The sequence below is a fragment of the Sprattus sprattus genome (genome assembly GCF_963457725.1).
Source record: "Sprattus sprattus genome assembly, chromosome: 6".
Lineage (NCBI taxonomy): Eukaryota > Metazoa > Chordata > Actinopteri > Clupeiformes > Clupeidae > Sprattus > Sprattus sprattus.
In genome coordinates, this window is record NC_137925.1 from 18,691,880 (window position 1) to 18,705,158 (window position 13,279).

Sequence of the window (13,279 nt, forward strand, 5' to 3'; positions counted from 1 at the left end):
GGTTGGGTAGCAGATTTCTCTAAGTATCGCGGGTTCGGGTGGGGCGGGTCAAAATATTCAAGACCCGCAACCCGGAACTTTTGGAATACATAGGTGAAATCGCAATTTTGCGTTAGCCTACAAAACTTATCAATTGCATACATCCCACTGTCACAAAGTTATTGCACTCAAAGCTCCCACTCCTGCTAGTCGTCTGAGTTAGGCTACATAACATGGGTGTCCACCTCACATTTTATTCTATACTTTATATTTTGTAAAATTATGTTACCTTTTAGAATGGTATAGTTTAAGATACAGCTCCGGTTAGTTTATCCCAACACGCCATCCGTAGTTTTTGTTTGCACCGCCAAAACTTCTAGGAGGACTCCAATATTGGCTTACTTAATAAGAGAGAAGATTAAAAAAGGCGATGCAAAGGTTGTACGGAAAGCCGACCAAAAGAGCAAGGTGTGGGAAACATTTGGACAAGTCGTGCTGTCCGATGACACCATTGCAGCCTATGTCATGTGTCTTCAATGTGAGGCGCTGTACAAATATGATGGGCATAAAACAGGTAGGCTACATCAAATCTGTTACGACATTCATAGACATAGGCTATGTCTTCCACGCATTTGTTAACAGTTCTTCAATAAATAATTGCGTAAAGCTGTCGTTGTTGTTGTTGTTTGATGTAGACCTGCCGTTGAAGTTTCACAATAATGCGAATTTAGCGCAAATCCTTCTCATTTAGTTACGTTTTAAATTAAGCATAACCCTCAGCCCCAGGCTTTTTATTGTATTTGTTGTTACTATTATTTTTTTTTTTTTGCGGGTCAAATTGGGCGGGTCGGGCGGGCCGCTTCAGAATTCCCCACGGGTCGGGCGGGGCGGTTTGGAAAATTTCTTGGGTCGGGTTGGGGCGGGTGTTAAAATAACGCCCTCTCGCGCATCACTACAGGCTACAGTGTAACCATGAGCAGAGGGCAGAGTGTACATGAAACCCAGGCTACAGTGTAACCATGAGCAGAGGGCAGAGTGTACATGAAACCCAGGGAAAGACACAAGGCCCCTCTAATCAGCTCTTTACTCTCCTTGCCTGGACACGGAACAGTCCAGAAGGAAAGACAGCGGATTTGAGAGAGTTAATCAGGCTGGGACTATTCTCCCTTTCATGCTGACCGGGGCAAAAAGGAGGGGCGAGGGGGCATCAGGGTATTTATCACACACTACACACACACACACATACACACACACACACATCACTCACTCAATCCTGAGAGGTGAACACAATCCAATCTGATTACTGTCAGCTTACACCTGGCTGCTGTGGCCATGGTGACGGACAGACAGAGGGCTTCTGATAAATACTGCAGTGGGGAGGGGTATCGATCGAGGGGGCAGGGGGGCGGTGGTTTAACTCGATCCACACACACCACTCCACACGCGCCAGAGGTAAGACTCAGACAGCTGTGTCATCAACTCTCACAGGGAAACAATACGCAGAGGAGAGGCAGGGTTCGCTCTGAATGTAGATAACCAGAGCAACCACTGGCCTTCCCCTCCCTAGCTGCAGGAATGATGCATATGATCATCTCAGGTCTCCAGTGGAGGGCTATTTTATGCCATGTCTCTGAGTCATCACATTGTGTAGAGAGACACACTGTGCTGTACACGTATAGAAGTGAATGGACACTATCAATATCATCTAAATGTGATAGGTGGGGATCTTAAGGAAGACCAGGGGTATTCTGGGCCGTGGCCAAGCAGCCTGTAATGGCGGTGGCAGTGTTGGCAGTGAGAGATGTGTGACACGGCACGGCACCGCTGGGGATATAAATTGGATTCAGACACGGCGCTGTGCTTCCTGCGCCGGTCTGACACATCATCTGGAGATTCAAGCCGCCTGGCTGCAAGGACACACACACACACACACACACACACACACACACACACACACGCACACACAAGCACACACACACACACAAACACACACATGTTCACACACACCCAGAAAAACACACACTACACGCACACACACATACACACACATACACATACACATACACATACACATACACATACACATACACATACACATACACATACACATACACATACACATACACATACACATACACATACTCTTTTTTCTGTTAAACCTCTCTCTCTCTTCCTATCTCTCACACTCTCTCTCTGACCTCTCTCTATCCCTCTCTCTCTTCCTACTAGCACCTATATCACTATTTCTCTCCTCCTCTATTTCTGTACTTTCTTACTATCTTCTTTTCTCTCTCTCCCTTCCTTTCTCTCCCTATCCTCTTTTCAGCCAAATCCTCACACATCGTTTGCTTCTCCACTCCAACCTCTCCTTCGTTTTCTTCCTCACTTCCTGTTTCTTTTTCTGGTCCTCTGACCCACATAGGCGGTGCCCTGGCAGGGAGGACCCGGGACCCAGTAAACGTCTTCGTCGTTGTCATCATCACCGTCGCCAGGGGCAGTGCCCTCGTAACACACTGGCACTGCTCAGCTCTACTGCTCAGCTGCCAGCTCTGTCTGACTACCTGACAGACAGACAGACAGACACACAGACACACAGACAGACAGACAGACAGACAGACAGACAGACAGACAGACAGACAGACACACACACACACACACACACACACACACACACACACACACACACACAGACAGACACACACACACACACACACACACACACACACACACACACACACACACACACACACATACACAGTCACAGTCACAGACACACACACATGAAGGGACAGACCGCACTTTCCTGTTCACCCTACATACCTCAAACATCCAATACAACTCGGAGTCCTGTCATCTGCAGAAACTTTCAGATGACTAAAGTTGGTCTTGAAGACTGAGTACAGGGAACAGGTGGACCCCTTGGTGGTGTGTTGTGGGAACAACCACCTCCTATTAAATGTGGCCAAGATGGAGAAAATTGTTGTGAATTTTAGGAAGACCAGGACTAAGCTGAACACCATTTCCATCCTGGTAGAATAGGTGGAGGGCTACAAATCTAGTTCTTCACCTTGACAACAGACTGAACTGGAAATGAGGCACTGAGGCTGTCAACAGGAAGGGACAGAGTAGACTACTTCTTGAGGAATTTCAGGTCCTTCAATGTGGACTGCAAGATATTGCATATCTTTCACCAGTCAGTTGTTGAAAGTGCAATTTTCTTTGCAGCCATCTGTTAGGGGAGCAGCATCAGAGCCAGTGACACTAAGAAACTGAGTGAGCTGATAAAGAAGGCTGGCTCTGTGCTGGAGACTACTCTGTGCTGGAGACTACTCTGGAGACTACTTTCTTTGTGCTGGGGACTACTCTGGAGCCCCTAGAGTTGGTTGTTGAGAGAAGACTGTTGCACAAACATCTCAACATAATGAAAAACACTTCACATCCCCTGCAGAGCGTACTGGTCAGGCAGCAGGGTGTTTTCAGTTGGAGGCTCCTTCAACTCCACTTCCCACTGCAAAATATAATGACTCCCCTCTGTGACACACATCTTACTTGTTGAAAAACACCAAGCTTCATTAGGAGGGCTGACGGCCCTAGCACTACATCTTTACCCAGGACTGAAGCTTGGCACCGTTAGAGCAAACATCTCTTGAGTTAGTCTCCGCCGATACACCCTTATAAGGCTCTAAATCCAGCACCGTGATGTTAGGGTCTACGTGGAACCCTTCTGGGAACCACCGTTCTCTTCGCCTTACTTTTAATTGGGAAAATCATTCTAATGTAACATCACGATAGGGTTTATGTAGGAAGAACACAACGATTCTTCTTTAGGGACAGGTTGAGAAGACCATTCTTTGCAAGAGTGTGTTTGTGCGATGTGTGTTTTAAAGAATGCCGGTTTCCGTGAGCGAGGCCGAGGTGGTCTGTGGCGCTGACGCACTCTGGTGAATGTGGATCTGAGGCACTGAATGGCTGCTGCTGCCACAATGAGAAACGTTGCGTAACGGGCGGGCATTCTGGGATCGCTGCTCCTTTCAGCGCTCCCCGAGTTCAGGGCTTTTTTTGTTTCTCTCTGCAGCGAAATTCAACCCACACAGAGCAGAGAGAGAGAGAGAGAGCGAGCGAGAGAGAGATAGAGAGATGTGTGTCTGTGTGAGACTGTGTGTGAAAAAGGAAAAGAGAAAAAAGAGAGGTGTGGGTGTTAAAAAAAGAGGAGAGAGGAAGTAGACTTAGAGAGAAAGAGATAGAGAGACGGAGAGAGAGAGAGTGAGTGAAAGGGAGAGGGAGAAAGGGAGCGAGTGAGAGAGGAACGACAGACAGAGTAAGCAGGAGAAACAGCAGGTCACAGAGGCCAGTCTAACAGCTGGTTCATTCAGGAGCAGGTTTTTGGCTGCTTCCCCATCCCTCCAGCACCCCCTCACCATCCCCCTGGCAACAAAATACCTGCCGGGTTTCCACCAGGCATCCCATAATACTACACTTGAATGCTGTGGCACGGAAAACTTTCTTCTAGGGGTTTGAATGCAAATGGGACTATAACATAGACAGCAGGAGCCTAAAGAGTTATGACAACCCTCATCTCCGGTGCTCAGTGGTCCTCCACCAATGGGGCGGCAGAGACGACACCGGGCAGTGGTCCTCCACCAATGGGGTGGCAGAGATGACACCGTGCAGTGGTCCTCCACCAATGGGCCAACAGAGACGACACCGGGCCAAGGGGAACATTAGAGTCCTGCTCCTATGCCAAGCCTTACCCAACTAGAAACACAGCAAGACATTGGGCCTATTTGTGCCACAGAAAATGACTAGTGGCTGGCTACTGTGTTGAGATTATGAACAAAGGGACCAACTGAAGACAAAGGTGCACTTGACCATGCTCTTGAGACGTACAGTGGTGGCCAAAATTATTAGAACACCTGACAGATCTGAGAATAATTACCTTTTTTTTGCCTCCAAAACATGATTTAATTTCATAATGTTCATGAAACATGCAGATGGCTGTTCTGAGCACAACAAATATCAGATGAAGTGAGTCCTACTTTTTTTATCCACTTTTAACTTTAATATGTGGTACGCCCACCTTTTGCAGCAATTACAGCAGCACATCTCTCTGGCATAGAGTCATATATTTCTTGAGAACTTCAACACAAATGTTATCCCATGCCTTCTGCAACTCAAGCCAAAGGCTTTCCTTGGAATTTACAATAGATCTGTCGAGTTTATTTTCCAACTTGCCCCGAATTTGCTTGCTGGGTTTGAAGTCCGGACTTTGAGAGGGCCGGTCCATCATTTTCAGTGTTCCAGCAGATTCCTTGTCGCCAGTAGATCCGGCAATAGTTAAAATAATGTTTAGGGTCATTGTCCTCTTGGAAAATAAATCCAGGCTCAATAAGATGTCTCCAAGAAGGAAATCCGTGCCTCACCAGAATGTTGTGGTATACTTTTGTATCCATGATGCCATCAATTTAGCCAAAGTCACCTGTTCCTGAGGCTTAAATTGCACCCCACACTATAATACTACCCCCTCCTTGTTTAACTGTTGGCAAGAGACACTCATTTTTATATCCCTCCCCCTCACTTCGTGGAACATACACGCTTTGCTTGTTGCCAAACTATTCAGACCTGGACTCATCAGTACACAACACTTAAACCAATCTTTCTTTGTCCATTTCTTGTGTTCTTTTGCAAATTTCAGGCGTTACACTCAATTGTTCTCTTTCAGTAATATTTCTTTGCTGCTATTCTGCCAAAAAGTCCTTCTTCTCCCAGTGTCTGACGGACAGTTCTTGAAGACACTGTTGCACCATTACTCATTGTGATGTTGATCTCGTCACACAGTTCTTGTAAAGTCTTTCTTCGGTCCTGAAGACTGAGAATTTTGAGATGCTTCACTTGTGTGTCTGAAAGTTTCTTTTTGAAACCTCTCCCCTTTCGGTTCTGGTGCCATGGTTGTCTAAAGTGTACTTTACAGTGCTTGGACTGCATCTCAAGTCCTTGGCTATGCGGCAGTTACTCCAGCCAGCATAAAAAAAGCCTTTATTCGAACCCGTTGCTCATTTGTTAGCTCCTTCTTCACCTTAGCCATGTTCAAAGAGCATCATGTGCTTCAAGACTGCTTCTAGAGGCTTTGGATCTATACCATTTGGTGGTGTGGCCTCAGTGACAAAACCCTGATGTTACCAATCACTTAATGAGCAGGATAGGCCTTGTACATTCAAAAGAATCGCCGAGCTGTGTCCTAAGACTCTTGCAACACCATCCATTTAACCACAATAACACCTGACAATGATTACACAAGTAATTTGGCTTCTTCTGTGCAGGAACATGATTGTGTAAAATTGACAGTGAAATAGGCCTAGCTTGTTTTTGTACGGAAAATGACCTAAATCTCATTATGATGGCTCTATTCTATGGTTTATAGAGCATAATGATGACTTTGTAGATATTTCATACGTTTTTAGGGTATTTTAATGGCCAATTCAACAAAAACAACTGAAAACTCTTAAATATGTCTAGTGTTCTAATAATTTTGGCCACCACTGTACATCAAGACAAAAGGTAAAAAATTGTGTATCTATTATATGCATGTGATAGGGCTTTAGTCTTCCCAACGGTAACCCAAGTCCCAGACTCTCACCAGGTCATGTTGAGTTTCAACACAAACAAACCCAGAAGTCTTCAGGGTGGGACACGGCTCTCTTCAGGAAGAACCGGCTTGTAGGTAAATGTACCTTTCTAGTGTACGGTGTAAACAAATTATTTGAGTTTCAACTCAAAGGGCTCTGTGTCCTGCTAAAAGACACTTATGTGAGTGTACAGTATCACTTTAGATTGCTAAAAGACACTTAAGTTGAGTGTACCGTATCACTTTAGATTGAATGGGAGTACCTTTTGTGGAGGGTCCAGGTAAAAGGGCATTTTCCTTCACCCACAAGTCGACTACATACAGTCTCACATAGCGTAAACCACTCTGACACACACAGCGGAATGGAGGATGGCTGTTATAATGATTATTTCAAACCACAGCACTGAGAGCCCTGAACTGATGTTTCGAGAAACCACTGGTCTCTTCCTTCACCTGATACTCAGATACTCTACTGACCAGACACAGCCACAGACGCAATCTAATCTTCCTAAAGTGCTTCCACCAGTTGGCAGGCAACCAAGTCATATCAGTCTGTGTGTGTGTGTGTGTGTGTGTGTGTGTGTGTGTGTGTGTGTGTGTGTGTGTGTGTGTGTGTGTGTGTGTGTGTGCGTGCGTGTGTGTATGTGTGTGTGTGTGTGCGTGTGTGTGTGTGTGTGTGTTTGTGTGTGTGTGTGTGTGTGTGTGTGTGTGTGTGTGTGCTTGTGTGTGTGTGTGTGTGTGTGTGTGTGTGTCTGTGTGTGTGTGGTGGTTTGATAGGGATTGTTGGTGATGTGGTGTAATTTCTCAGAAAGCCTGTAAAGGCAAGGAAAGAATTACGGGTTACTGAAAGACAAATACCTCTATTCGCAGATCTCAGAAAAAAGGGCTGCGATAACAAAACTACACAACACACACGCTTCATAAGGCTGATTTATGCTTCTGTGTTCAATCCATGCCGCATGTACCCCCATCTTTGTTTATTTTTCCAACAAGCCTTAAGCAGACACACGCCAATCAAGTGTAAATGCTCACAACGTCATAGGCCACACTGTGCAGAGCCTACGTCCAACCGCAGTCTTTAGTGTCTGCCCAGGGCGCCTCAGTCACATGTCTGCTTCCATTACCGCAGATCCTAGATCAGCTGAGTTGATGGCTCTTAATGGGTTTGCCGATGCCCAAGGCACACCGACCTGGTCCTGGTCCTACTCCTGTCCACAGCGCTGATGGCAGCAGAAGGGCTTTTAGGGACCTCACCGCAGTAGGCCTCACTCTTCTTGTTCTCTTCTCACTTGCTGATTGCAGCCGGCAGGGCATGTTTGGGTTTGTGTTGGGGATTTACTCACTCTAACTAAGCGATTTGTCTTTTTTAATGTCATCCATTGAAACTGCAAAATGCTCAGGCTGTAAAAATAGAATCAGGGCGGAAGAAGAAAAACAAACACATCGAGGCAGGTTTCGCGAGCGCATCCCTGGAAACGGGTTTAGATAGCTGACAGGATGGCAGCACGAGGCCCCCTGAGCGCTGGGGATGGCATCATGTCGGCTGAAGCCGATGCTCGGGGGAGTCCCCAGGCCGGATGTGCCGCTGCCTTGGGCACCAAAGTCACCACGCTGACAAGAGCCAGAGTGACAGGCGAGATACCAAGAAACAACCTCCTTCCCATCGCCCCCATCCCCTCTGACACAAACCCTCCTTCCCATCGCCACTATCACAGCCCCCATCCCCTCTGACACAAACTGCATGCATAAAACAGCTCTAATTCTCCTGTGCTCTTGATAACAAACGTAATCAAGTGAATTTCTTATTCTGTCACATTTCGTTAATGGTAAAAACATCTCTCTCTCTCCCTCTCCCTCTGTCTCTCGCTCTCTGTCTCTCTCTCTCTCTCTCTCTCTCTATCTCTCTCTCTCTGTCTCTCTCTCTCTCTCTCTCCCTCTGTCTCTCCTTCTCATCTCTCTCTCTGCCTCTGCATTCTGCATGGACTGCCCGGGGCGGGGAGAGCTGACAATGGCAAGGACGAATCTCTGCCCAAGAACAGAAGAGGATATAAGGATACACGCACGGCTGATGGCTGCCCGCTTCGCTGTGGGGGTCTGTGGTCCTGAGGTGTGTATGGATGACATGTGAGGCATCTTTTTGATTTGCAGGTGGACTACAGAGGGGTCAAAGGGGAGAGGAGGAATGCTGAATCGGGAGAATCCTAAGGTCTTGCCATGCATATTCATCACGGCAAACTCATTTGGCATGGGCAGAGGTCAGCTTGGAGAAAGGGCCAGTGGTCTGAGAGAGTGTGTGAGTGTGTGTGCTTGTGTGTGTGTGTGCGTGACTGAGAAAGAGAGAGAGAGAGAGGGAAAGAGAGAGATGACCATATTCTGCAACCAAGTCATTTCTTTTCCAGACGAAAACAAATTAAGAGCTTCTTCCTGCGGCGCTCCAAGAGTGTTTGCGAGTGGAGTTTCTGTGTTCACATGCTTGTTTAAGTGTTCATGTATGTGTATTTATGTGTGTCTTTGGATCTGCACATCTGTGTGTGTGTGTTTGTGTGTACGCATGAGTGTGTATTCTGTGTATATGCATGAATGTATAAATGTATGTTTTGTGTGTGTGTGTGTGTGTGTGTGTGTGTGTGTGTGGGAGAGAGTGTACGTCCATACGTGTGAGTGTGTGTGTGTGTGTGGAACCCACTGGCCAGCTGAGCTGAGTGTCGGCCTGGGGCCTGGACTCCCGGACGACATCGGGAGGGGGGGAGGGGGGGGGGGGGGGTTGAGCAGGGGTCAAGGCAGGCAGAGGGGAGGCCTGCAGCTCTGCCAGGCGAGATGCCATCTGTGGATCTCCCATCACCCCCCACTGCCTCCTCCAGCGCCAATCAAACCCAGCTGTCTCCTGTCCTCCAGAGGAGAGCATGGCCTCAGCATTACCCTCCTCTCTGACTGGGGGCTGAGGAAGACGATGGATAGAAGACTTGTGGGGTGGAGGGTGAAAAACAAGATGGGGATGATGGTTGGAGTTCAACTGGTTTTTCTCAGCAAAATCTCATACGCTCCACTACAATCACACAAACAGAGGTGTGAGGGAACTTCAATAACCCTTTAGGCCATCTCCTTAATTTTGTTCAGAGAGCAATGGATGTCTCTGTTAAGTGGACATCCTACTATTTGCATAATGTTTCATTTGAAGCTTTCTGACCACTGGCAAGCAACGGCTACTGCTATGACTACTGCTATTGCTACCGCTTCTGATACGGCTACTGCTTCTGCTGCCGCTGGCACTAACGCTTCCACTGCTGCTGCCACTGCTGCTGCCACAGCTGCTGTCACGGCTACTGCTACTGTTACGGCTACTGCTACTGCTACTGTTACTGCTACTGCTACTGCTACTGCTACTGCTACTCCTACTCCTACTGCTACTGCTAGTGCTAGTGCTAGTGCTAGTGCTACTCCTTCTGCTACTGATACTGCTGCTGCTGGCACCAGGGGCTTGGAAACAGTGTTGATGCTAGGGTCACACATAGGTTGAGAAATGACAGTGTTGCACGCAATGACACAGACGAGCTTAACCCAGGAAAAGCAGGCTACACAATGATGCGTCACACACTACAGGCTAGTCCTCTCTACCTCGTAATGGACAAATATTCACTGAGCTTCAGCCGTAACCAGAGGATGCCAAGGAGCACCATCACAGGTCACACATCACGGCATGCTGCCATGCTACGACATATGTAGGGCAAAGAAGGGAGAAAAACACATTACTCCAGCCATGATGCCTACAGCAGTCTGTTTCCCTGGAAACTGCCTCTGCTTGTAACCCACCATAAATGCAGGCTCTCTTATTTTTCATTTTTCTTTTTTTTTTTAATCCTAGGTTGGTGTGCAGGCTTCCTGAGGCAGCCAACACCTGTGGAGACGTGAAGTTTTTGTGTGTGTGTGTGTGTGTGTGTGTGTGTGTGTGTGTGTGTGTGTGTGTGTTCGTGCGTGCGTGCGTGCGTGTGTGTGTGGAAAGACGTTTGTTCAGAGATGTAGCGTAGGGGATGTCTCTTTCTCCTGAGCAAACGTCCACTTTCACTTCAAAGGGTTTCAAGCTCCTTTTGGAGGAAATAACAGCTGTCGCACCGTTTAGAAACCAATCATGAATTAACAAGGAAAAACGAACACACTGCCCTCATAATGAAAAGAAATGTCCTTTTATGTAACAGTTTTCCCCCCTCTCTTTTAGATCCCAGACAGACAATGGCAACATGCGCTCAGAATAGTTTTAGGCCAAGTTGTTTTTTTTGGATGGGAACTCTTCGGGGAACACGTGCTAGAGCACAAGGTGGACAGAGGAAGCAGACTTCAAAAGAGAGCTCTTCAAAAAGCAGAGGAGAATGAAAGAAGAAGTGTCTGATTTCACCAGGACTGAGGACACAAGCTATGGAGACCCTCTGGACATAAGGGGGCCAACAGGACTCTCATTACTTACACATATCTCAGCACATCAGGCTGTATCAGCCTCACCTTCTCCTCACCATGCCACGCCTCACAAAAAAGTCTCAATATTGACACATCTCAGCACCTGACACCTCAGCTTCTCCTCACCACGCCTGGCAAAGCAGCCTTGGCGCCAGCAAGCCGTGTGCATCTGATATGATGTCATATTCAGTGGACGGTGAAATGCGTTCTGCACACAGGGGGATGAATCACAGGCCGCCAATGGACATGTGCAATATTCGTACTGCTCTACTCTCACTACTCAGTGGGTCCACTCCATCCAGACCGCCATGTTACTCATAGAAAGAGATGGATTATCACTGCCCTATTTAGTATGACAGTGGGCCTTAACTGGTTTATGTGGTCCGAAGGTAAACTGTAAATCAAACAGATTGCTTTGCAATTAATGTAGCGAACAGAGAGTATAGGGGCTCTCTGATATTGCTAGTAAATAATTAATATGAAATAGATTATCCTCTATAAAAGGCTCAAAGCTATCATACTATATAATAATTCATGATCACTTGCATGCATAAGCATCTGTGCTCATCAATATTATATTCTACCTGAATAACAAAGGGATCAATTTCATAACAATCAGTCTAAGCTAATTAATTTCCAATTAAATACTATCTAGTTGCGTTATTCTTGCCAAGTGCAAGGCGTTACACACTGGAGCACATTGGAAAATAAAAGCGCAGCAACATATGGCATTGCAGATTATGGGATTATTTCATTAAGAAGGTGAGTCACAGGCCCCCCTGGCCTAATCTCCAGATTTGTATATTGATGAGCGCAGGGAGACGGCTCTGAGGTACGACGTGTACTCGCTCCAATGTCACTCGTGGGCGATTCTGATACCTGCGCTTGCAGTTCAGTTAGTGGTCTGCATTGCATAGCACGTAAACGTGAAGACCATTTGGCGGATTGTAAAATAAAATACGAACCTTGTAGTTCACACAGAATACTTTGTGTCAGTAAATGTTTTATATGTTTGAGCAACAATGTGAAATTGGCCTTCATTATTAAGAAGGCTAAGACAGCTGCAAGCAACAGAAGATGACTCGCATAATAAAACTCGTTTCATAACTCATAAGACATAATAACTTATTTGCGATGAGCGAAGTTACAGGGCTTTATAAAACACAGATCATAGCCGCAAAGTGTCCTCTTTCTAGTGAGAGAGACTGCAGCCCATTACTATTCACAAGAACGTGGCACACATTTTCATGCTATTCGTGCGAGGTGAAACGGATTAACTAACATTAGCCTACACTTGCTTGTGTGCTGCCGCTAGCGATGCGCACTGAAGCCATTCAGTCCGACACCGCTCAAACTCGTTTCAGTGAAACAACCGGTCACTGCATGGAGCTCATCACCACGGTACCGCGCTAAGGAGAACTGGGCTTACCTTCAGGGAATGGATTGGGCTGAACAACGTAGAGGAAAGCTTGGACCATGTGGAAAAGAATCCCTATCGGCCCCGGCTCATAGTGGGCCACGGTCTCGTAAACTCCAGCTGGAACGTAGCCGAAATCCAAAGTTCTTGCTGGAGATGAGGGGGATTCTAGTTCCATTGCTTGGACATCAAGTTCGCCAGACGTCAAGCCCCAAAACAAGAGCAGCAGTCCCGCTTTCCAAGCCATCCTTCTCGTCGGCCAGATATTAGATAAAAACTAAATCCCAGGTGGAATTGGTTTCCTACAAGAAAACAACACCTCCAACCTGTCTATGACTAGTCCGCGCGTAAAATTATTCTACAAGGCAACTGGGAATAAAGAGGGGTCAAAGCACTCGGGGGAGAAAGTGGTGGACCGCAGGGTCTCATGTCCTGCTGTCCGGCGAGGGATTCATGATTCTCATCGCTCCCGCAGTCGCACGCTCCTCAGCGGCATAGGCAATAGGCTCAGTGTGCTACCCCTCGTCTCCGCACCGAGTTAACGGCGAGCGAGCATCTGTGCTGGAGGCGCGTCTCGCAGGCTGCGTGAGCGCGCTGCGCAACCCCACCTCCTCTAGATAGATAGGCTAGATTCTGTTGCTGGCAGAACGGCAGCGAACGACCACGCGGGAAGCGCGCACCCTGATGGTGGAAAAGGGAAGCGGCTGCTATCTACATAACCGTTTCACTTTTCAACATTCAACATCCAATATGAAACCTAAAAGAACTCGTCTAAACTGTGAAAGTTCGGGACATTAATGTATAATTGCTTC

At 47.0% G+C, this 13,279-nt stretch overlaps 1 protein-coding gene across 1 annotated transcript in view; it reads right to left on the minus strand.

Annotated features, from left to right (window-relative positions):
* The window catches only part of prom1a (prominin 1a), a gene marked incomplete at both ends in the record, with an annotated part of 60,993 nt that extends 48,279 nt beyond the window's left edge, over positions 1-12,714 (minus strand). Inside the window, one exon of the mRNA XM_080840884.1 lies at positions 12,480-12,714. Coding sequence (XP_080697010.1) covers positions 12,480-12,714 — 235 coding nt within the window. The remainder of the gene's footprint in view (positions 1-12,479) is intronic.
* Between the last annotated feature and the right edge of the window lie 565 nt (positions 12,715-13,279).